Here is a 25,716-nt window from a genome sequence, read left to right as displayed (position 1 = left end):
ATCCACGTGGAGTCATGTAGTACAAGGGAAAAAAACCTGAAATACGAGCTCGAGAAGGCGACAGAACCATCCAACACTGGTATGCAATAATCACACTATAAATGACAAACCCATCAAGATGATTTCCATAAAGAGCTAACTTTTTTTTTATTATTATTATTTCACTTTGATAGTCTGTACATCGCTATTGATATAATTATCACACGCTTTTCAAGTCAAATGAAAGAAGTTGTCAAAAAGCGTGACAACCAACGCCTCAACCCTTGGGCATATAATTACATAAATAACAGTCAGTCAGACACACGCCTACATGGTTTGTTGGAATGACAAATAATGGAAGAGAGTGAAGTAACATGTGACAGTAGTTCAAAGAAAACCAAATATTTGCATACATACAAGCGCACGCATACGGAGGAGCCGCCTGGCGTATTCGGGGACAAACTTCATCCATTGGGCACATGTGCAGTTACATCAGCACACGGGGAACAAAAGGCACTGCCTGCAGGGTCAGCTCTACTTTTACACAGTAGAACAAGCATTTCGTTAGCTTAATAGCAAAATCACCAGTCCAAAAAAAAAAAAATCTGTGTAGATTCTCTGTCGGTCAGGTTGTGATACCACGTTGAGTTAAATCGAGATACCTGAACTCTTGTTTACCAAAAATGTCCAAATATGACTCATGCAACTATGGTATTAAGCTAACAAAGTGCTAATGGACAAGTGGCATCTTATCATTTATTTTAAAATGACTAAACATAATTATGTGAGAATTTATTAAATTCTTTGGTTAAAATATTACATGAAATTGCTTAAAACGATGATTTGAAGTCAAATTTATCATTCATGCAACTTAATTGGAAGATGGAAGTCATGCACACTATGCACGTTTTGATAAGAGGCCACATGAGCATGTGTGAGAGAAAATTTAAAAAAAGAAAAATTCACATTATCTCCACACGCACGATGATGCCAAAAGAACAATGATATTCATCATAACACAACAAACCATGATTTTCCAGTGTCTACTTTGGGTAGTTATCACATGGTATGCATCACAAACCCATCATTGGCACATCATAACCCTCATGATGATTTTCTCTTTGTTACTTTTAATTCATGTGGAAGTTACCTGTATAAATTTCAAACTGGTGGTTTATCTTCTTTTTCTGCCCACAGCCTTTTCTTAAGATAGATTTGTTTTTTTTAGTCTTAAAATGAGTTTAGCACAATCTGATCAAACTTGTAGTACTGGTACAGCCAAAAATATTTAATAACCACTTGTGAGCCAATAATTATGTGTAATTAGATACGGCTAGGATTATAATGACTACAACCACAATAGAAAACATTTGTTAAATAAACAGCACACTCGACGAGCTCTCTGAAAACTTCCGTGCCAAATGTTGGGGCTGGTCAATGTAAGCGCCACTTGTCAATTGAAAAAGCATACAAATGTGTTTGCCACATTTTAAAATCACCATGTTGGATGTGTTCCTCTGAGTTTGCTGCAAACATAATCATCCAATGTGCACAAACAGTGTTTTTGAGTCACAAAATGGCTTCAATTGCAGGAGGACCTCAGACATTCGTCACCTGAAAGGAGGCTGGACCTTATTACACACACTTATCACTTGCCGAACTCTAGGATTGAATAAATTGCTTTTCAAGCTTTTTTTCTTTGTTCACCAGACAGCCCTGAACGTTTCGCACAACTCCATCCCTCGTCTTCTATTCAAGCAATCAAATGAACACCTAATTCTTGCGCATCACAGCCAACATTTCAGTGAAAGAAAACACACTCGCAATGATTGTCCTTTCATTCTACTAAGGTAATCATGCGTTCAATTTCATTCTAAATGGGTGTCTGGTTATGTTTGGGAGCTGAAAGAGACTCATGCATAAGTAACACTTTGCAGTAGCAGCAGTAGCAGGAAGAGAAGGGGTCATTCTTAAATGCAATACAACACTCTGTAGTCCCAGTCTTGCTAAAGTCCCAACACCCCGAAAGTCTCCTGGAGCAAAGAGTGTGTGTGCGTGTGTACTATGTGTCCTGAGAAAGCCCGTGTGTGTCTGTTTGAATAGATGGCAGGTCACTGGAGCGGTGAAAGGTGGCCATTCAGTGTTGAAAGGGTTAAATCTCTCCCCGTGTTGAGGTCACATGGTACCAGGTGAGGACGGGGGGGTCAGGGGTCGTGTTGCTGTAGAGCTTGCTGAAGTCTGCGCTTATACATTGTATATTTAGACTGCACGGCTCGCACACGCTCCGCCTCCTCTTTGTCCAGAATGACCAGGAAGTTTTGGAGCTCTGGGACGGAGAAGGCATGCCACTGTTGATAAAATGCACATTATTTTTAGGTTAGTCGTTTGGGTGTCAATGGCTTTTCATTCTAAACAAGACCACCAAGGTTTAGGACAAGTGCTGATGCCAAACTAAGATAGTTGCAGTTTTTGTACTCCTATAATGTCCTAAGATGCCACAAGATGGCAGCACAGCCTTGGCTAATCAATGTAAACAAATGTGTGCTTGGTCACCTCCACTTCTCCAGTCTCGTTTTCCTTGAGGACAAAACTGAGCTGCTCTGGGTCAGGCCCTGCTAATAGTCGGAGAAGAAGGGGACGTTCGCACAGAGGAAGTTTCTGGAACAGATCTGACAAAAACAAAACCTAACCAATTAGAATGTGTTCCATTGTATGTTTGTGTGACATTTCGAGGTGTTTACTCACCTTGTCCATCACGATGCGTTTGTCTGTACAAGGCAAACTTGCGAGGGTTGTCCAACACCATGAACTTCTTCAGCAAGCCCTGGATGACCTCTCTGGTTGTCGTCATGGAACTGATGTGCAACTGTTTCACGCAGTCACATGGGAGGTAGAAGGAGGTTCTGTCCTCACCCTGCCGACAGTCTTGGCGTTCTGATGGGGAGCCATCAGGAGCTCCCAGGACCGACTCCTCTACTGTGACGGGTCGACTGAGCCTAAGATGGACTTTGATGAAACCCGTGTAGGAGCCGTCTGAAGCCTGCAAGCACAAAGAAGGGTGGATTTCATTTTGCACTGGCCTTAGCTTGTCAATGTTTGTTTGCATTAGCATGAAGCTAGCAAAGTTTGAAAGAATTTTGTGAAAAGGATTACTGCACAATTAAATGTTTTCTAATATCCTTTCCCGAGTTCTCTTATATTTGTAATTTTGAAAAGATCAGGACATGACAACTCACCAATTTCATGCCATTCTCTGACACTCTGGAGTTATATTCTTCTATCCTGGTGTTCACCTCTCCTTCAGGAAGGTCTTTTACATCCCCCTGCTCTTCCTCCTTTTTCTCACTCTTCTGTTGCCAGAAAGAAAGAGAGACGCAATCATGCAATGTTGATCTTAGCCACAAGATGGTGCTGCCTCCCTCAGGAAGGCACCAACTCCGTTCATGAATTGATGGCAAAGTTTTTTTGTTTTTTTAACATGCATACAAACACAAGGTGAATGAGGGCCTCTGCTTGGCTTAGCACAGTCAGCGCATCCTCGTTTTGTAGCTGCAGCCATTGGTTGCTTCTCAATAAAATTCCTGTCTCCTATTATCTCCAAACCCATACGTTGTGAAAGTGCTATATAAATAAAGATGTATTGAAATGTATTGTAATATGCTCCTCTGACTCAAGTTGATTAGAATGCATGGCAACATTTTTATATTCATATTTAAATGTGCTCTTCCGGGCTAACAGCTTTGCCGTTGAAAAGTGGAACAGGAAATGTTGCATATGAAGCGCACAAACGACTCAGTTGGCATCACTGCACCCGAATATTGACACCGTGCCATGTTTCGCACTTATTATGTGGGGTGAGGTGGAGGTGGGGGGGGGGGGGGGGTGTAGAGAGCGACGAAGGGCTAGAAGAAATGATGAAAGAGAAGCTGCTGAGCCAGCCTTAGCAACACAGTTTGACTAGGTTATTTATAGTACACGGGGATGCATCCTCTCTATCTTATATATATATATTTTTCCTTCCTCTGTTCCTTTGCATTATCTGGGCCAGCGAGAGAGAGCGGGAAAGAGACAATGAAAAGGAGTAAGCGAATGCATGTCAGGAATTGCTTCCAAAGGGAAGTCCTCAGGTTGCGTGCTGGAGTACTGGAATTTATTTATTTATTTTTTATCACGTGAGCAAATGTGTGTAATGTATGTCTATGGATATAGACGGCACACAAAGCTCACATATCTTCATAGTTCATCCTGGTTAGTATTCGGCAAGATAAGAACATCATGTTTTATACTTAAACAAAGGGTATATGATGTTTTTGTAAAAGTCTTCATTTCATTGGTGACAGGAGGAGAACCTTTTTCTTTTCAAATTAAGAGCAAATTATTTGGAACATGAAGCAACTTGTGGCCTCCTGCTTATTTAGTTAATCCTGATTCATGACCAGTTACTAGTCTCCACAAATATATAATACTTGTAATACTGTTTTGACGAGTGGTGCCGCATAGAACAAATTACAAAGAGCATATTTGAGTTGACATCCCCTTTAAAATCAGACTTTGAAAGTTGAGCTGCTTACGTAATACTCAAGCATGAACAGAAACAATTGGAGGCTAAGAAAAGCATCTGGGGAATATGTATGATATGCATCTAAAGGTCCTCCCATGTCAAAGGCAAGCACATTGAAAAGACCCTTGCAGGAATTCCTGCGTTTGTGTGAGCTTTGAAATGCATCACAGGCACAGGCAGGTTTCTCTGCATACCAGCGACAGTGATTACAAAACAATAGTTGTAGCTTCGAACTTTGTGGGACCCTCCCACCACACTTTCTCCCTTTTATAGGACTGCCATCAGATTTACTTCTTTATTATCTCATTGTTTCAGATACTTGATGGCAACTAAATGAGAGCACATCAAGAATATAATCCTGTTGCAGAATTCAATCCAGCTTTGATTGTGACGTAAGGACACAAATATTTCCAGACACGCTCACACCTCAGGGTGACATGAGGATGTGTTAATGCTCTCTCATTTTGATGAGACCGGACAAGTGAGGTCATGTGACTGCTTGAAAGGTTGCCAGTAAGATTCAGTATTTGCATGTGTGATTCATAACATCCCAAAAAGCTCAAATGCAAAGAGACAATGCACTAACCATTAACCAATACACCTGCGCTGCAGCTCACAGTGTACACACAAACTACTTTTCATATTCCAACCCGTGGAAAAGAGGACATGCATGCTTGCCAATGTCCAGTAGAGAGGAGACACTCCCTTCTATAGTTCAGTGCCATAATGTCGTTTACAACCATCTTCCTCAGGCTATAAGCAATAACATGCTTCACTAGCTGACAACAGTGATGCTGGCTAACAGCAAAGCTAAGCGCACATGCTGATTACACAGCCGGTCAATTATTTAGGGATTGTTCCCTTGCCAAATTGGACACACAAGGCGAGACGATGGTGGAGTCGCTATGCTACTTGAGCTTTTGTTTTCTTTCCATTTTGGCAGAATGGCCGAACTAAAATTATAAATCATTGTTTTTCATCTAATTCTTTTTTAAATTTGACAAAAATGATTGAAATACAGAGGTGGGTTGTGCCTTTCTGACATAGGCCTTCACTACATTTGGTTTAAATATAGGGCTTTAAAAAAATGGCAAGTCAGCGTAGTCTTTGTTGAACAGCGAGTGCCATCTAGAGGAGTCGGAAAATACATATGGTTCAAATACAATACAACTGCTTCATGAAGTAAATATGAAGCTTCATTTTCCCCATCAATAGAAACCATTAACATGATCAGTGCCTTCATAAATAAAAACATGTCAATTCTATTAAATCCCTCTTGAAGGAACAAAACGCTTTCAAGGAGGTTAGTATCTATTACATGAGTTAGTGCTCCATCAAGAGCAGTAGCATGCATAGTATTGCCACAAGCAAATATCATGTTAGCCTTTGTGTTGCGTGATGGAAAAAAAAATGAGTTGCCGTGGTTACGGCAAAAAAATGACCTGCTACAGTTAAGCGGTGGCCAATACACGCGCACACGCACTGAAGAGTATTAGCTTCGTTTCTACGGAAACCTCTCCCACGCACCGAAGAGGTTGACATGATTACCTCATTTTAAAAACGATGTTGTGGCCTTCCCGCTTCACACATGCCACAATATTAGATCCATGTGCGTCCTACCATGACGGATACACTTATGAGATATCAAGGCTTGACATGATCAATGTTACTAAATAATGGATGACTCTCCATGTATACAGGCTGCTTACAGTAAAAAACACTTCCTCTTCAGACTTCTGCTTTTCTTGTCTTCACAACCAAAGTTGGCAAAAAAAACAAAAAAAACACCGGCGACTCATTTGCTCGCTGCCGTGGATACCCACAAAAGTTTCATACCTTAACGGACTGCCCCGGTTTGCGGAAGAACGAGGTCTTGGCCGTGAAGAAAGTGAAGTCTTCATTCTCATCATCCAGGCTGCAATACCCGCTGCTCATGCTGTTACTGCTGGTCATGGAAGGGGTCGGCTCCGTGTTGACAGTCATGGAGAGGTCTCGACAAAGTCCCGCTTGAACCTAACTAGACTTCCCTCAAAGGGTTTTGAGTCCCCACCTGTGACGGCGATTGCAGGAGTTGGGGGACCAGGAAATCCGCGAATCAGCATAGATGTCACTCACTTCCTCCCCGAGACTTTCGTTGCACTGACACCATTTAAGCTCGAGACTACCTGTATCCCGGTGTCCTGGAGTCACTTTACAGTTGGGTGTCAAGTTAACCCACCTGACTGCACTTGCAAACTAACAGTCACCGCATCCTGTCTTCTTGGTAATCATCTGAGTGATGCTGATCCCAAGTGAGATTGCATCAAGTTTGCAGAGCGGCTGATCTACATCGTGCGGCCACGTACGTTCTCCTCTTCAGTGTGTCGCTTTGGCAATGCAAGCCAGGAACGGTGGTGCTCCCCTCTCCCTCTTTCTTTTCATGGGCTTTTCTGGCTCACTCTCTCTCATGCAGCCTCGCTCGACCATCTGTGGTTATCAGACTGAGAACAGACTCCCCCTTCCCCCGCTCTCTGCAGTGCAACATCACTTCCTCTCGCTGAAGCAAGAGAGGGGAAAGTCAATAACTGAGGTCCTGTTTTACATATCGTTGCGTGCCGCAACTGAACCGAAATGACAGGAACACGCGTAGACGGTCGTACCGCAGGGGAAGATGGCAGTTATGTGTGTAGGTTGAAAGCGCCGTGTGAGAAGTTAGCAGCTGGGCTGTGTGACTCCAGTTTACAATAACCAGCAGGAAAAAAAAGAGAAAAGCCTCTGCTATGTCAGAATTCCTTGTCATATTTTAACAAATCAAATAGTGAATGACATTTCAGCTCAATTCATGATTACACTGAATGACAGGAAAACAAAATAGCCCAAACTATTGCTCGAAATATTCAAAATGGTTCGATTTTAATGGACTTTGTAAACCCGTCACCAAGAGTTGATCTAGTGGTAATAAAAATGAGATTACCTACACGAGAATGATTAAACTGACCTCTAACCTCACTCCGACCCTTTGACCCGTGCTCCGAAAGGCACCAATTCCCCAAACACTCAAATGTATGAATACTCATTACATTTGTATGTGCGTGTATTTTCTATGTGTGTGTAATTCAAGGTTCAAATCTACTCAGGTGATGATTTACTCGCAACTTGAGATAGGGTCTCCTCATCTGGATTCTCTGTACGCAGTTTACATCTATGTCCTTGTGGCTACGTGGAAGGCAAGGTGGTTTTAAAATTCATCGAATGCACTCTGAGTTGTGTTTGTAAGGCCAGTCATGAAAAGCGCTGGCCACAAAAAGTTTCATCGACATAAGAGCTTCTCACTGTGAGCTTTAAATTACAACAATAACATTCTCGTGGTTAACATAATGGATTTTTTGAATTTACGTTCAAAAGATAGTTCTAAGATTATTTAAAGTGTCAATCCATTATAATAATAAAACCGAACGCCAGCACAAACAAAGGGTAAAGCCACACACATAGACAAAAGGCAAATCATTTTACAAGCGTAATCTCGCCGTCGAGAATTGTTTTCTGCTGACCTACACACAGTTGAGCCCTGAAACAAACGCGGACGCTGAGCCATAAAGGAAAGCAAATGACAGTAAGACAGTAAAGAAGACAACGGAAATAAATTGCCTTCTCTCCTTCTCCTCGCAGTAGCACAGAGCTGTATATTCAGCTCATTAAATCGAATCATTAAGCAGCGTTTCCGCTCGCTCATACAACTATAGCTAGACTCTATAATTGTTGTGACATTTGGCGAAAAAAAAAAATAGCCTTCATTTGTCACTCGCTCCCTTATCTCAAACATTTTTTGGGGTCAGCGTGATAACACAAGTGGGTTTGTTCACGCTCTCTCAAAGTGGAGTACTCCCTGGCTCGCTACCACGGTTCTAATTTGGTCTCGTCAGCCCACTGACTTCTAAAATTATGATGCAGGTATGTGTGTTCATATGACTCGCACTCGTGTGGAATTGAAGCGCATGTTCATGTGTGTGTGTGTGGGTGACTGCAGCTGTGAGCCCATGAGCGCTTAGCACACAATAGATAGAAGCGCCTGGAGAAGTGATTTATATAACGGTATCAGATAATCCTTGAGCCACAAATTTGTTTAAGAGGACTTCCTTTTACTGTCAATGTCTTAAAAGAAAAGAGTGCTTACGTAACAGTGTGGGCTTGAAGAGATGTTGAGGTGAGCACTGTGCAATTGACACACACACACAAACATCATCTGTGCTATTTTATATGTAATGCATCTGTACATAATATTTCGAATGCTTACTCTGTGTTCTGCTGTGGAACAGTGGCTTTTGGGAAATGGAGTTTCTTCAGGCTTGTTGTCCTTCTGGTTGCAGTCCAACTGGACTTGTCTCTCACATTCCAGATGGCAGGTATAGGTGCAATCTGAGGAAAGCAAAAACATAGCAGTCAAACTAAATGCATCATACAGATTAATTGCAGTATTGATGTTGTAAGGTACTGCAAAGAGCAAAATATCTTGTTAGGACAAAGTTAATTTGGTTCTAATTCCTGTGCATCTATCGGACAATTGTTTCGGTATTGTGAGTTGAGACAGTAAAAAACAGAAATTTGACGTGATGACTTTTCACCTGACTTGAAATTATAATAAAATATTGCCTTTAAGTAGTACTAAAAAGTCAACAATTCAAGAATAATACCGTAGCAATAGCTTTCTGCACACAATTGAAGTGTAGACGTGGGCAAATGTTGGGTTGAGTGTAATCTAGCATGAATAAAATCCTCGTTTATGAAGAGTGTAACTGTGCACATGTTCTAAACGTTTCTCGTTTTTTCTTTCCGTGGGAGACTCATTGCCCCACATTTTGAAAACCACTGCACAAATGCAAACCTTCTTTAAATAGTGACAACAGCTCAACCTAGTGGCAAGATTCAAATTCACACCAAACGTTGAGGTAATTACATGATGAAAAACCTCATTACTACAGATTACATTTTATTGGATCCATATAGAAGCACAGCAATATCACGTTTTATTTGATATTTTCTTAGCAAGAACAAATGCAGCTGAATAAATAAACCAGATCCTTCAAACAGACCCCACATGCAAAGGACCATGAAATGGATACCACGTAATGCAGTACATGAGAATACTGACAATTCACTTACAAACACAAGGTACCAGAATAGCAGCACTGGCACTGTTAGCTATCTTTTACTGCTTGGCTAGACAGGAATGCATTTACATTCTGCTCCTAAAACGTCCCCAAAATAATGTTGTTGTGGCCAGAGGCTTAGCGCAAACTCAAAGTGTCTTTGCCTTTGATCACAAAATCCATGCACGAGGAAAAAGATGAGATTCTAAAAGCACTCGGATAACGATAGGACTGTAGCTTGGAGGCGACAATAATTCTTAATCCTTTCAAAATTTTCACACGCATGGGGAATGACAAAATAAACTGTAGACAAAAGATGCAGCTATGGGTCATTTTAAGAAAACGTTTCCCAGCACAACTTTTGCGATGCAGAAGTATCAAATTCTAAATCCTAGCGAGAGCGCTGCATCAGCCCTGTAACCATGGCAACAAGCTTCCCTTGGCTCATTGTATGGTAATATTTTCTCAAATAGAGGCCATGACTCCAACGAAAGTTGTGCTGCAATTAGTTGGCGGGTAATAGATAAATAAACAGCCCCCTCAAATAGATGACTTCCTTTTTCAATCAGGAGAAACATACCGAAGTACAGTGCCCCTGTCATCAATTGTAAAAAAAATAAAAACATGATTTAACACAGATGCTGTTTAGTTTTTTCATTTTTATCAAATTGAACAGTTTCCGGACTATTCAACCTTTTGGGTGTTGCACTGTGCTGTGTGCGTCAGAGTACACACAGACATTTTAGGTGCCCTGTGAGAAGAGTCGCAATGTGATGGGAGTGATGGCTCAGGGAGGCAGCGTCTTGCTGACAGCAGGGATGTGTCGGGGAGGGAAAGGCCAGCGCTCAGATAAGCGATTGTGTTGCGCTCACCTCTTTGGAGGTCACTGCAGAAAGACGGCAGGGTAAGGAAATACGAAGAGGAAAGGAGGAGAGGAACTCCTTTCCTGCCTCCATTTAGTCACTTTGTTCAGCATGACGTCATTTAAAAAAAATACAGCGGCCCATCACTAAGCAGGGATCATTTTGGAACCACACAGATAATTCACTTGAAACTGGACAAAACATTTTTAATCATTTACCATACTCCTTAAATATGTCGTCTACTTGAGCTATGCTCTTTCTGGGGGGGGACATGAACTAAATGAGTACCCGCCAGAGCGTGCCATGTCAATTCCTAAACTGTAACGTATTAATTAGAGTAAATTAATCTATTTTCCCGATTGCTTTACCTGCAAATAAAACGCTTTGCTGCCCCCTTGTGGCAAGCAACCACAAAAGCAGATCCCTAAATTGGCGCAGACATGTTCAATTCCAGACATGATGGTTATTGTTGGCTGCTCAGCTACAACTTTGGGAGGAGTGTTTAACTGTCTTACTGTTGAGTGAAGTGTGAGGAAAACACCAGGAACACTCGGAGCTGGAAATGTTCCTCTCTGACTTGCCCACAGCAGGACGATAATGCTTCTACCAGCATATCATGGTTCACCAAACAATCCTATTATTCCCACGCCGCCGATAAGATAAAACTACAGATTTGTATCACACTAAACAACAATATTTCCACAGTGCAGTCTGCATGGACAAATTGGATTTTTTTTTTATGTTGGTCATAATCAAAATGGATCCACTTTGTTGTGCGCATGCACATAGGCTGCAGTTCAGCCTTTGTGAGTGCAAATGGACCCACATGTCTGTAAAGGTCAGTGAGGCATGTTGACAATTTTTCTTTTGTTCCCAGTGTGTCGTGTCTACTGTGTTGTCGGTATCTGTGTAAAGTTTTGTGGTTAGGGTTAGAAGCCTCAAGGTGTACAACTTGAAAACAAGCCATTTATCAAATACCTCTCCAAAAACAAAATGGTCATTTCTTCTTTGCCAACCACTGACAACAGTTTCAATTTCAGTCTCAGTTTTTGCAAGGAAGTAAGTTTACGTCTACTGCGATGTTGTGTGTTGCTATAATCCGCTGACCTCGGCTAATCTTCCATTGCAAGATGCCTCCCAACCGCCACCATAACCCCCACCAAACACATCCCGCATCCCAACATTCCAGTCAGACGACTTCCAAACTTCAATGACACTGCTTCCAGACAGAGAGAAGTGATGATGTGGATGAATACGTGAAATAAAAAAAAAAACGCAACACAATGAGGCTGAGCCAAGGGTGTGTTGCAAAAATCCTAATAACAGCTGTACCAACAATCACAGCAATAATGTGATGTTGTCACGTACTTTACTAAGCCACATCAGAGAAGCCAAATAACAAAAACACCTCATTATACATGAACAAAATGGGACTTGAAACAAACAGATGAGGCCCTAGAACGCAACCATGTGGTACACCAGTAGAACTCCAGTTTTGTGCCAAAATCTAAATACCCCCTTGATCCCATGTGTGACTCATCGGCTTTTTGATTTTAACTCCAGAATCCTGTCCTATTTTATGTTTAACTTTGTCGAAAGCACACTGTAGAAAATAATAAAACAAAGCTAGCCTTTAGCACAGTATTATTAAATGTGCTATTTGCGTGAAGAGCCCTCGCTGCGCTTGAGTTGTGAACTGCACTCAGCTTGTCTCTTTGGAGGCCTGCTAAGTGGAACATTTCTAGATATACTCCAGTTTTGCAAACCCAACGCTCTCAGAGTTGAATGTTTTGCCATCAGCCAAATCTTCCGTAATTTGCGATGGCCTCTTCAAGAAACAGGCTGGGGATAACTGGAGTATTTTATTTTGAAGCATACAGACAGTAGGTGTCGGGAGGGGAAAGATGGAGATTAGCCTGCTTGTTGTGTTCACTTGGATGTCTGTACGCCACCAGATAGCGACATGATGTGGTCGCATTGTTGTTTCACCATATCTAGATGAGGAGGGAGGGGTAAATCCGAGTTTAAGCAACTCTAAATCTGAAGCCATGCTATTAACGTGGTCGCAAAAGAACCCAAAAGGCGTCTTATGAGGGAATTAAGAGCATCTTTTAGCCGGTCTGATCCCATCATCCTATCGTAGCTCATTTAGAAGAGCTATCCATATTCTCAGCGCAGCTAATGCAGCCCATCCCTTCACGATATGGTGAGGAATTAAAGTTGATGCACTTAACATATTGTTGCCTGCTGTCTTAATAAGCACTCACCTACTAAGTGCGCGCTAACAAACTCTTTGTGGATGCAACATGATATATTATTTTACTGCATGGTCTTCCTCCCTGTCTGGCAACAGATGCAGACGCCACCAAATAAACAAGAGGAGAATTTAATTGTGCTTGTTTGGGAAAGGATTTCTGCTGGCTGAGATGCAGATGGATGAAGCTGAAGTCTCAAAGTGGTGCTTTCACGTGGGCGGCCATCACACCATTACTTTGGTGGTTATTTTCACCGTGTGAATTCAGACCGCGCAATAGAATAGAATTAAAAGCTTTCATGGTGACTAAGCTAACAGTGACTGGGGTGCATTCTGTTTCTTGTTAAATATACAGATATTTGGCCAATAATGATGGAATTTACACTTAAAGACACACATGGGTTTCTAAAAAAAATGACTGAGCTTCAGTGTGTATTCCAGCCCAGAAGTTATAATTAGTTGGCAAGTTATGTAAATTTGTAACTAGTGCAGCAAAGTAAATTGACATTTATATTGTGTAATACATGCATGACATCACTGTTTTAGTTGTGAAACACTCGCCCACGTCGAGCACTTCAAATGATCCCACTCGCTTCTTATTTCAGACCTACTTTCATATTTTTGTTTTAGTCCTGTAAAAAAAACAAAACGTCATACATCCGGCTTGTTCTTCCAAAGCACGTTGTGTGGGTGGGCTGGTGAGATCTAACGTGTGACATCACTGCAGAGTGACTCGGTTTATGCCACTGATGAATTCAACAGAGGACAACACAATACAAATCCATTTCGACTCGTTGTCAGCCAATCAGCAGACTGCATTTTGTTTCGGTAAAGTCCCACTGAAATTTGGACCCAAACAGTCGGTTTTCCAAAAATAGTATGACCTAAATATTATTGTAATGCCTCTTTGCAACTTTTGCCAGAATACAACTCAAGATTACCACTAAAGACAAGGTTTAAAGGTCAAGGTTTAAAGGTTAACGTATTAGTTCAGTCTCAGTGAGCTTATCTCTAAATCAGAGATCAAACTGGCAATTCATACAGATGAAAACAGTTTGAACTGTTCTTAGCTCCCCAAGGGGTAGACGCAATCCTTTCAACCAGTTATCTGTGTTACAGACGCTAAGTCTTTGGGGAAATTCATGTAGGCCGATGTATCGTGCGGCGACGCCGTCCTTATAATTACACGGTTTGGCAAGTATGTCACGTTTGCTTCTAAGCGTGCCCTTTTGCCGACAACCCAGTTTTATTATAGCATCAACCTACCCGTCGTGCTTTTTTTGTTTTCAGATTTCAGACTTGTTTATTAAACTCGGTTTCAAGCAGGTCATTTTGCCAAGTCATAATGTCTGACCGCTAAAGTCACCAACTCCAATCGTAGCGTTTGAGAAAATGTCCTTAAAGTAGGACCGAGCAAGATCGTGTGTGACAGAAGATAATTATAGGATAGCAAAGAAGGAGGGAGCGAGGATTAACTGGGTTTCCTTACTGGGAGCGCCATCTAAAAATATCTATTATCTTCTTGCGGTATCCTGTGCTATTGATCCTTTCGAAAGCCTTTTGTGACATCACAGGCCGCTTTGCTTTGGGAAGTAAGAAGGGGATTCTCAAAAACATGGAATATCCTTTTTATTTATTTATTTTCTAACTTCAGCTGTCAGTTTCCTGCAGTGGTAGCCAATCAATAAAACTGCAGAGGCCAGCTTTTTTTTTTGTTACCAGTTTGCACTTGAGTAACACGAGGCATTCATCAATCTGCTGTCCCAAGCTACATTAGTTGAGCTGGATTTTGGAAACAAGGGAAAACAATCGATGCCATACGAATGAACATCCTGCTCCAAATATGAAATTCAATAGTTAATTGGATTTTCCAGTTTTTTCTTTCTGTGTCGATTGCAGACCCGTCTGCATCAGTTTGTTCTATTTTCTGCTGATTTCAGCACATCTGGACTCTTTGTGCAGGCTGTGCACACATGATGGGGCACAGAAAGTGAGCAATGGTCACAATCCACACACAGTATCCACATATTTTGGCTCCCAGCCTGTCTTTGAGCCACGCAGACAAAAAGTGTCCACTCATCACATCTCCCCTTTGGGAAACAAAATACCGATCCGTCTTTTCATGGCAACAACGCGGACCTCCGTTCGTGCACAATTCGAACTCCCAGTTTTCTGCCGGTTCTGCCTGAGCTACACTCTTGCGGTCATACCTGCCGTGGGCAGCAGCGACCCGTTGGAGGCCGACCTCCGGAGGATCCTCAGGCCGTCACTCCACGATCGGGACTTGGGCAGCCTCTTCAAAAGTCGGCCCAGCCGGCGCGATACCTGCCCGAAGCAGGCGCCGCTGACTTCCCCTTCCGAGTCCCCCCGTACCTCGTCCAGACGAAGAGACACCTGACCAAAGAATGTTCTCCCCACCGTGACTCCTTCTGCATTCCTGGACCTGCCGCCCGTGTCCCTCCCGCCTCCGTCTTGGCCAGGTGCTATCTGTGCCATGGATGGAGCATGGTGGCACCATCTGGAGGGCATGGTCCCGTAGCCCTCGCTGGCCCTTCTCTGTTGCTGCCCCCGCCTGCTCTTGTCCCCCAGAGGGCTGCCCCAACGCCAGCCCCCCCATGGCCCCCCTCTGCCATCCCAGCGCAGCCACTCTGCCACCGGTGCCACGCTTCGAACGAAGAGCCCCTTCTGCGCTCGCTCTGCCACCCCTCCGCCGGTACTCCTCGCCCCGCTAGTGCTCTGTTGCCTCTCACTTTGCTCGGACCTCCGAGCCCCGAGATGCTACTTTTCTCTCCATGGTCCGATTGCTGTGATCTCAACGCTTCTCTGCCGGTCTGTACTGCAGCACCCACACTCTGCAGTGCTGTGTGGCTGGTTTAAAGAGACAGAGACCCCAGCATGCGATATCAACGTCATTGTACGACACATACCAGTTCTCCTACGCCTCCTCCCAGCCTTCACCTTCTTGCAACCTGTTCTTTATTCATTCTCATCCTCTCTTTGCAATCCAGTTTCATAGGTCCAATAGGCATGTAAGATCTTGTTGGATGGGCGATTACCAATACCATGTATCGGTATCGGGCCGATACATGGCTTTACATCAAGGTACTGGCCGCCCTCTTGTGGTGTCTTTGACAGATGCTAAAAAGATGCAATTTATGTAACTTACATGCATGAAAATAGAAAAAGATAATAGAAAAATAGCATTCATTTCATGCATTTCAAAGGGAAACTGCTTTAATGCAATATAAAGGTATTTTAAAAAGGATTTGAAATGTTTCATCATTATTGACATTTTTGATTTTATGCATTAAAAGTACTAGTAGTATCAGTACTTGGTATCGGTATGAGTGACTACTCGAGAGTCGTTGGGAACCACTGAGTTAAAGGTTCCACCGTTATTTTAATTTCACCTGTGCTCCCGCTGTTTATTACAATCGCAAAGCTTTAAGGAAACATTTTCTGAGGAGTGTCTTTGCCTTGTCCTTCTGCAGTCGCACTATGCAACTGCCAAGGGCAATCTAAATATAGACTGCCTGAAGGTCTTTCCTGTGTGCAGGGCACGGTGGCAACAAGGTCTTGCTCCTTATACCATGTCTCTCATCTCCTAACCTCAATTTGTCATCACAATCATTAATCCAAACTCCACTGCATGATGGAAACTCTTGTACTGGTTAATATTTGTTTGGAAAAAGACCTGACAGTGAACACATGAACCATAACAGATGTTAAATGGGGTCAGTTAGAAGGATGATGGTCTTTCTTCTTCAGTCAGCATTTTCTTTCCGACTGAAGACTCATTAGCTCAAGCGGAATGTTTTGAAGAAGACTTTGATCGGGACAAGACGTTTGTGAGCCATTGAACAGAAGCTTCTTTTGAGGGTTGCTTCCACCGTGAATGGCGCATTGTGGAAAACCAATGTGGAACAGATGACCCAAACAAGGCCTGTACTGTAGACCAAAAGAAACCAAGGAAGTGATGGACTGAAAAATGAAGACTACTCAACATTTGTTCAGGTGCTTCAACACACTGTCACAAATGTTAGAGTAGAGCCAACTTCTGGACTCCATGGGAATTGTTAAAAATTGCGTTGCGCCACAAATTAGGCCTGGTTTTCAGAACTCTAAAATGTTGCCTACTCTTTTTCATTTAATTGGCAAGTGTGCCAGGGGAGTTTTAGCCAAATTGACAAGCATGCTAAAATAGATTTGCTCAGCACAAAGAAAATGACAAAACTATATAATGTCGGTCAACATACACTACAAGTAGTACAGGTAGCTGCTAAATGGTGCCACAACAGCACGGCCGGCCGGCCTCAAAGCCTTAATTAAAAACAAATGTGACATCTGACTCGTCTGCCATGCCTGTAATCCCAATCCCTCCATCCATCAGACATAATCCCAGGCAGGAGACACATAGCAGGGATTAAACTGGCTGCCAACCCCCCCCTCGCTCTCAGGCTTTTCAGATGCAGTGTAGTCATGTTAAAAACAAGCTAGCCATCGGTTCTTCTTGATACCTGAGACAACATTGAGAACCCACACATGCAGAAAAGCGTAAACGGGCAGACAGAGTGAAGGACAGGACAAAATAAAGAAGTATCACGGGCATCACAAAATGATTGTTTTTGCTTGCAGGAACTCCCAACTCCATCCCTGTTATTTCATGGGTGTAGTTGAAAGTAGATCATGTGCGCATGCATGGGCAGTTTCTATTTTAGTCCAGAAATGCCGACTTTTAAGTTCCCCCGTATTTCTGCACATCTAATGTGTTGTGAGAAAACGCTGCAGAGTGAGTGGACCTTTTATTCTTCGGGTCAGCAGGTGGAATTTTAACTGCGAACGCTAAAAGTATTTAAGAGAAGTTTTTTTTGTGTGAGCGTAATCTTTCTGCTCTCGCTTCACTGGGCGGCCACTCGCTGATGGAACATTAAATCAGACAGCCCTGCAGTGCTGCGGACCTCCTCGCTAGGCTTTGCTCGCATTCTATGTTGCAAGCCTTCTGACTCGCATCTTGGGCTACCTTTTGTCTATTATCCCTTTAAGCCTTTTTCTCTACAACTATTTTAAAATCTAAGATACTGCTTTCATGGATGATAAAACAAAAATCTATTTATAGATGCATATAAGGTCCTTTTGAAAGGCTAAATCTATTGCACACTGCTTGCAAACATGTCTACCAAAGCAGCCTGTTCAAAGACAAAACCACTGTGACCTAGTTGGCTTGACCGAGGCAGTACAGGTGTTTGTGATGTCAGCGGTAAGCACGTGACCCCGGCAGAACACTTCCAACATATTCACCAGGCTGCAAATAAATAGGCCCCATTTTAAATGCTTCTTTCTGGAATGCAAAAGACAACACATCGCTCAAGATGACAAAACCAGCATTTTTTCCCCTTTTCTGTCTTTCTCTTGAAACAAGAGCCGTAAATCCTGGAGTGAGAACAAGGAGGCAAAGCTGGAAGGACAAGATAATGAGCTTTCCATGGGTAAATGTTGGCAGCATCTGTGGAGCAAAATGTCAGCTACCACAACAACTTGTACTCCCTTTGTGAGGTGGGAGGCTGCGACTACTCATACTGGAGTATGCACACATTGAATATCCATAAAATGTGCAACATTTGAGGTCGTTAAAATGCCTATTTGTAGATGGAAGGACTTTTGAGCATGCAGTCGAGGTCTGGCTACTACTACGCTCTTTGTCCTTGCAAATGGGTGGACTAGTAGAGCAACTATGGGCACACTAGTACAGAGTACATTGTTACTAAAAGTGTGGTAAAATTGTGCACAATCACTCTACTATGGCAAAAGCATACACACATATTGGAGTACTCACTTTGACACTCGAGGGCCTGTGCGGTGATCTGACAGCTACAAGCGTCGCACCAGTCCTGCGTAACTGCCTTGGCTTCGAACCGGTGTCCTGCGCCCTTGTCGACCGTCAGCCGGAGTTCGGACGCCCGCGGAAAGATGGCCCAGGCCTCTCTGCGGGGAGGCTCGGTGCGGGCCAACCTCACCACTCCGGTCCTGCCTTGTGTGAGCCGGTCCAAAGGAAGACCCCCGCTCTCGTTCCGGGAGGACCCCGAGCTAAAAAAGCTCTGGTGTGCAACCTCTTTGTTGGTGTGCTCCCGTCCGCTGTGCAGATGCTGCCGGTGCCGGGCAGCAAGCGACGTGCTGTTCGTGACATCGACGGGGGAACGCTGGAGCGCAGCCTCCGCGTTGCGCTCCTGAGTGTCTCTCCGCACCGGGGAGCGCCAGTCGGAGCGCACGCCGCTGCCTTTCTGCCCGGGTCGGTCCGGGCTACGTGGCGAAGCGGGTGCAGACGAAGCTCCCCGGCACTCACCGACTGTCGTATCACCCGCTGATCCTGCAGGCAAATGGCACGTTCCGGCTTGATTCGCAGCGGTGACGGAACCGCATCTCCTCAACATCATTTTCTCCCAGGAAGACTTCCTCGGAAGGGTGATTTTCTTCCTACTGGCGGCCGGTTTAAAGACTCGGAGAAGCGGTTCCGAGTCCAGTCTGTGCGGGGCCGGGTGTTGGCCCACCACACTCGCAGAAGCCATCGCGACTGCTAAGTGCTTAATGTGTCTGGCGTGTTGTGCTCCTTCCGTGCCTTGAATGTTGACTCGACTCGCGCCTGACGCCAACGAGTCCCCGTGACGTCACCAGCCTCGTACAGTTTTTCACAACCTGCGGGCGCGCTCGCAAAGCAAATGCGCTCCGATCAAAAGTGGACTATAATAGGACAGCTCTGACTGAACCATGCCATATTTTCTTCAATATTTTGGCTACCAATTAGACTTCACGACCAATGCAAAAGTGATCAAACAATAACTTGCATATGGTTGGTATTCCATAATTTCCCACGTACATAAACAGACTCACAAATTCATAAAGGACATTTCACAGACTAAGTATGAAACTTATGACATTTTGCTCTCCGAGCTGCACATAAACACCCCCAACATTATTATTTTTATATATAAGATTAACATTTCAGAACATAGTGAGTCATAATCACAGAAGCGTTCATGGAAACTCAAGGGGGCATTAAATGTCTTTACTTTCATTTTTCTTAAATTGACAAAATTACCCCCTAGAACAAATGACAATGAAAGCTACTCGTGCAACAAATATTAAAATACGGTAGACTCACTGATGTGCAATTGAAGCGTTTGTAAGAGTACATTATAGCCTGACATTATTTAAAAAAACAAAATATCCTTTTGTGAGTAAGTACCCTGTTTTTCTTGTGCAGATAACATAAAAAACAATAGTACTACTTGCTACATGGAAACACAGGGACAAACTAGAAAACGACTTCAAAACTACTGAAGTGGCTTTGATTGATCAGTCACATTGTGTGCTTCAAGTAAATAAAACATCATGGAAGATTGATCGTTTTGGTTTGATAGTGAGATGGAAAACTTCTGCTTCTTCGAGGTATAGGGCTGTATTACGCTGGCAAAAATCCCTCTGTGGTGGTTTGCACCCCAACTGTGAATCTTATCTCTTAATTGGTTCACAATCTGCTGTCTTCAGCTCCCCTTGCAGCAGGCAGTCTTTGATAGCATCACAGCAGTCATCCCGCAAGCCTTCACTAGGCAATTAAAACGAGGCGCCGTCACAGTGTGGCGGGCCGGCTCAAGCTCGGCCTCGCAGCCACTGCGGAGTTCACCGCTTCTAGACTGCGGAAAAAAATAAGGATATGCCGTACGCTGAAATAAATCTGTACATTAAGCGTGGTGGCGTTTACTGACTTCTCAATAATAGCGTTGCTACACTGCAGTTCCCGGACCAGAATTTCCATTTCTTCCTTTAGGTGGTACATTCTGGAACAAAGGTAGACGTGTTAGCATGCCAACTATATGTCATCTACATTTGTACAGATGGACAAGCATACAGACCTGGATACCATTTGTTCCTTGTCCCTAAGCGGTATTTCCTGCTGCTGGGGTCCTGCTCTGCTTGGCTGTAGCGTGACCAAGATTCCGTCCAGAGTCTATGTTGCATTCAAACAAGTAAAAAAAGAATTACAACCGAAAAATAGTCACGAAAAATATATATAAAATATAAAATGAGGTCAAGTTCCACACGGGCAATTTTGCCATTCATTGTGACTATTGTTTTTCCACTAAATCTAATAAACCTCTGAAATGAAACTATACTACATTCACGCACAACAAAATAGTTTTCATTGAGACTGACAAGTAGCCACAGGTTCCGACTCACTTTGTTTTGGTGCTGATCCGTTATCTCAAGATCAGCCACCATGCCTGTGCAGAAGGAACTGAAGTCCTGTAGATGGTTCTGCATTTCTAGTAAAACTCTGCAGACATAATAGGAACATTTTATAAATACTTGCCTCTTTTTTGAAATGATTCAAATGTGTCATGTCTGTTAACAACACTTTTCTCAGTGGTGTGTCAAATTCAGGGAACCTTTATTTTCACTTTACGGGGACTTTAAATGTGTATTGACTAAAAAGTTCTGTCTGAGGTGACGCTTATCTGGGCCAAGGTGAAGAATTTAGTTCTGTGGTTGAAACATGCTCTGACCTGCTCCATGTCCGAGTGATATCCAAGAGATCCTTGTACTTTGGAACACAGTTGTCTCTGGTGAGAGACTTGACCCGCTTAATGTGGGAGGACAGGTGGATTCTAGCAAAGACGATGAGAAGCAGGTGAGACGAAAACGTTCTCAGGCAGGGAGGGCGGCGAAGTGTGACACATACTTTTCAAACTTGTGAATTTGTTCATCGTTGTATAACAATTCTGTGGAGAAAATAAGTCAAGTTGGGCCAACAGAAATATGGATGTGAAGTTCAGAGACGCGTACGTACTGCCTCCGAGTCTGTCTTTACGGTAAAGCTGATGAATGGCCACGATCTTTTGAAGAAGCATCTGCATTTTCTGACAGCTGGTGGAGACAAAAGATAAAAAGTTAGACCAGCGTAAAATGGCAACTTCCTGCTTTGTACCTTTTATCACTGTTGAGGGTCTCGGCGAGTTTGGCCTGCTCTATCTGCAAGCGATCCAGGCGGTTCTGAAATTCCCGAATGCCTGCGGCGTATCCGGGCAGGTGCTCATTGACCTGCAAGGATGACGACGGCGACATTGTGTCATAAATCAGCTTTGCTGAGCTTTATATTGTCTCCCTCTCCAGCCAAACCAAAATAGGTCAGACCCAAAGACATATTTCCCTCGTCTTTAATCTGAAACTAGTCCGAACATTTCCGGTGACCCAATTTAACCTAAGCGCCTCATGGCATTGCTTACCTGCTGCAACCTGTCACTCTTATCAGCTGCACCCTGGTTTTCCGAAGCGAGGTGCTCTCTTGGTCATAGGAAAGACGTGAGAGGAAAACGTTAGGATGGGAGGGGGACACTTTTTTTTTATTTTGCTCAGTTTGTGTGCAAGCGGACTCACAGGGTGCCGATCCTGTGTTGTAAGCCGAGGCAGGACTTGAGTCGAATGCTGATTTGGGCAATACTGTGCATAGCTTCCCCACACTCCCTGCGCAACTTCATCCTGAAATACAGTCGTCGTGTTTATTTGTGCTTTCTGTTTGTCACTACTTTTATTTGAAATTCCGGTTTGGGGTCACGATTAAGAACAAGAATGCTCCTCACATGTAACTGTAAAATCCCTCCAGTAACAGCTCTCTGTGAGAGTGCAGCAGTTGTATCATCCTCAGATATTGGTGGACCACTCCAACTATTAACTTCAACGACATTAGAAAAAGGAAAGATAACAATGACTTGATGAAGTGTTTCTCTTCCCCATGTGGCAAGAACGTAACGAATAACAGCGGCGCTACCTTGGTGAAGTTGTAGTCGGCCATGACGTCAAACTTGGCCGGGATGATCGGCGTCTCTGCTACAGATGGGATACATGCATGTTAAAGTTATTGACATATACTTGCATATCAATTTGCAGTCTGTAGCAGACAATTATAGTGATGTGCTGTAAATCAAAGTGCGTCTTACGTTCCTTGAAGGGGAGGCTGCTGTTTGCTTCTAGCCCGTGACTCAGCAGGATGAGAGGCCGTGCAGCTGTTGTGTGAGGGAGGTTGACCACCTTCATGCTGCCCTCTAGAGGGAGCTCATGGCCCAAGTAGAGCAGCTGTTGGTGCTGGACATCTATTCCAGTCTGCATGGCCACCTCCTCAAAGAAACCACTCACCCTAGGTAGATGGACAAAACCAAGAACTGTTATGGCTATCCAACACAAACAATCGTGTGTTGTTAAAGAAACTTTGGTACATGTTTTTCACATGTTTGAAATAAATAAACAAAACAAAACGAAACGAAACTTTGGAGCAGGCTCACGTGTTGTAGTGATGCATGTAAACACAGTGCGCCATAGCCTGCTGGAGAGCAAACAGGTGCACCGGCTGTCGTTGCAGGATGTCCGTCGTGGCCGTGAAGAACTGGTCGAAGCCCCAACACCTCTCCTGGTCTACCTCAAGTATACCGGCAAGTACGGGAACCAGATGCATCTTGAGACCCCTATAGAGACATTAAAAATTGATATGGGTTGAGAAGGAAGAAATGCATCATAACCACAATGATTTTTTTTATGAATCATACATATTATTTAAAAGAACAACCAAGTTTCAATATTCAGGGACGTGACCTACTGTGACAGTTGGCAGCTGTCTGGCAAGGATGAGCTCCATTCTATTGGGCCGTTATCGACCCGCTGCAATCCAGAAATGGCCCCCATCGGTTTCCCCGTGGTGATTTTATACCTGCACAACAAATCGCAAGTTAATAACAATAACTTGAACAAGCGTTGGCATTATTTATGACTTTACATGGTCTGCTTGTCCCTTCGAGGCCCTCTGAACGGCATGAAGGGGAGAGACCCCGTGGCAGCGTGGTAAAAGGTCACCCCGACGCTCCACAGGTCCACGCTCACTCCGTAGGACTTCTGGTGGTGCGAACGGAGCACCACACGCTCATACATGTCTGGGTGCTATACATAAACAAAAGTGGACGAGAAAAATATGCCTGAGGAGTCAAATAAAACTTTGTTGGTGCATTAACCATTTTGCCCAGAAGAGGTCACAAATGTTTCAAGTTACTTACAGATGAAAACAATGAGACAAGTTAGAAATGACTGGCAGTTCAAACAATCGTTGTAAATCTTATTTCTGCTGCACACCAATATCACACACAGATCCTTTTACTGAGATTTCCTACCAGATATTCTTCAGTTCCATAGATGGACACAAACTTCTCATCATCCTCTAACTCTCTCGCTGCTCCAAAGTCAGTCAGCTTATAGACTGACTTGCCGTCCTCGCCCGTCTGCCGCATTATGTTGCCGGGTTTGATGTCCCGATGCACCACGCCGTTCTCACGAAGGTGGTTCATTCCCTGCACTAAAATAGAATGGGAGGGGGCACTGAAGGGACAAAGGATCCCGTGTACATTGAATGACATGACAACTTTCACCTACCAACACATTGCAATACAGTGAGAAACTCCGTCTCAGACAAGCCAAAAGCATTTTCTGGCTCTTCAAGCAGGTTGAGCAAACTTCCCCCTGAGCAAAATTCCATGACAAGGACCTTCTGTTTGGATGGCAGCTGCAAAAGAGAACAACTCCATTTGGTATTTCATGTTTAACTTCTCCAGTTTTCACAACATTCGATTACATGTCCCTGCATGAAAGGGGAGCCTTACCTCCTCCACAGCGTACAGCTTGACAATGTTCTTGTGGTTGAGCTTCCTCAGCATGTCAAACTCTCTCATCTGGACCTCGGGTGTGCGATTGTAGCTCGCCAAGTTGAACACCTTGACGGCTACCAACTCACCCGTCCGCTAAACAAATGACATCATACACACAATAATAACAAAAGGCCAATAGAGATAGGGAGATGAGGTAAACAAACACGTGTATTGAAAAAAACCTTATTTCGAGCCTTGTAGACGCAGGCAGTCGCCCCTTGACCCAGGACATCCTGTAAGGACCACAGGTAGCTAGGAGTGCTTGCTGTCATCTCTCTGACATGGCAGCATAAAATAAACATAAGAAAAATGGACACAAGTTAGTTACTTAATCGTTACAGTGAATACAAAAGATAGTTTAGGAAGAGTGATTTCTTTTAGCCATGAGAAAATGTCAACCAGAACTTTTCTACAACTCATTTCAATTCCATGATCTTTATTAGCTTAGCAGGAATGGCAGATTCTATTTATATTGTACAGCTCAGTAGTGTCAGCAGTCGTCCGTTTCCGAAAAGTACTTGTAAATCGATATGGACTAAAAACATCCGTTGAAGAATAAACCACACCTGAATGGTTGAATGTCTACGCTGGCTGCTGCTGCGGAATTTCCTTTCCTTCGTTTATGAGCAAAACGTTTAGTATTTTTATCTCAAAGCGGTGTTGATAAACACATTTTACTGTTTCGACTCTTGGAGGAAGTGTCTGCTCGCTGCTATGGTTCAGTTTTGATTGCGGAAATGAAGCTGATTATGCTAACGTCAACTATTTCAAACAAGCGACACAATGTCCAAATGTTTGTTCTAAGCAAAAAAATAATAAATCGGATGATGTGGACTTTAGAGAAAACAGATGCAAAGATTAAACAATTTATTTCGCGAGAGAAAATAACTCGCCCCGTGGGTCACGTGACTACGTCGCTTCTGTATTGACTTTTTGTGATTCAAGAAATGGGAAATCACAATATTTGCAATACCAATATTAAAACATGTAATATGTTTTAAAACAGCTTATTTGAAATCACTTTTGTTTATTTTCAAATAATTAAACGCTACTACAGCAATATCCCCTAAGTGCTGGAGTCGGGCGAGGTGGCTTCTGGGAGTTGTAGTTAAAGTGCTCAATGTTCATTTTACAGCACTGGTGGTTGTTTTATACTGTACAGGCTACTCAAAAAAATTGTCAGTTTGAACACAAA

At 43.3% G+C, this 25,716-nt stretch overlaps 2 protein-coding genes across 4 annotated transcripts; both read right to left on the bottom strand.

Moving 5' to 3' along the window:
• Window positions 1-119: 119 nt before the first annotated feature.
• On the bottom strand, window positions 120-19,430 carry rassf5 (Ras association domain family member 5). Of its 3 annotated transcripts, XM_061291187.1 has the most exons (6): window positions 18,617-19,430; window positions 8,814-8,935; window positions 3,216-3,329; window positions 2,725-3,019; window positions 2,533-2,648; window positions 120-2,327 (listed from the first exon to the last, which is right to left on the bottom strand). In XM_061291187.1, the coding sequence occupies exons 1-6, from the start codon at window positions 19,344-19,346 to the stop codon at window positions 2,184-2,186; spliced, it is 1,521 nt and encodes a 506-aa protein (XP_061147171.1). In that variant the 5' UTR covers window positions 19,347-19,430; the 3' UTR covers window positions 120-2,183. The 3 variants fall into 3 exon arrangements, with proteins under 3 accessions (XP_061147171.1, XP_061147172.1, XP_061147173.1); XM_061291188.1 differs by lacking the exons at window positions 8,814-8,935; window positions 18,617-19,430 and adding an exon at window positions 6,377-7,086; XM_061291189.1 differs by lacking the exons at window positions 8,814-8,935; window positions 18,617-19,430 and adding an exon at window positions 6,089-6,256.
• Window positions 19,431-19,822: 392 nt separating this feature from the next.
• On the bottom strand, window positions 19,823-25,401 carry ikbke (inhibitor of nuclear factor kappa B kinase subunit epsilon). The gene is made up of 21 exons (XM_061291186.1): window positions 25,088-25,401; window positions 24,704-24,797; window positions 24,477-24,614; window positions 24,250-24,379; window positions 23,991-24,172; window positions 23,603-23,763; window positions 23,426-23,536; window positions 23,115-23,294; window positions 22,773-22,969; window positions 22,604-22,662; window positions 22,416-22,507; window positions 22,213-22,314; window positions 22,062-22,119; window positions 21,764-21,876; window positions 21,626-21,702; window positions 21,518-21,557; window positions 21,342-21,443; window positions 21,016-21,112; window positions 20,691-20,785; window positions 20,544-20,615; window positions 19,823-20,471 (listed from the first exon to the last, which is right to left on the bottom strand). The coding sequence occupies exons 2-21, from the start codon at window positions 24,791-24,793 to the stop codon at window positions 20,408-20,410; spliced, it is 2,160 nt and encodes a 719-aa protein (XP_061147170.1). The 5' UTR covers window positions 24,794-24,797; window positions 25,088-25,401; the 3' UTR covers window positions 19,823-20,407.
• Between the last annotated feature and the right edge of the window lie 315 nt (window positions 25,402-25,716).

This window comes from Syngnathus typhle, linkage group LG11 (genome assembly GCF_033458585.1).
Source record: "Syngnathus typhle isolate RoL2023-S1 ecotype Sweden linkage group LG11, RoL_Styp_1.0, whole genome shotgun sequence".
Classification (NCBI taxonomy): Eukaryota; Metazoa; Chordata; class Actinopteri; order Syngnathiformes; family Syngnathidae; genus Syngnathus; species Syngnathus typhle.
Note: the sequence above shows the minus strand (reverse complement) of the source record. Positions and strands in the feature narration are given on the sequence as shown.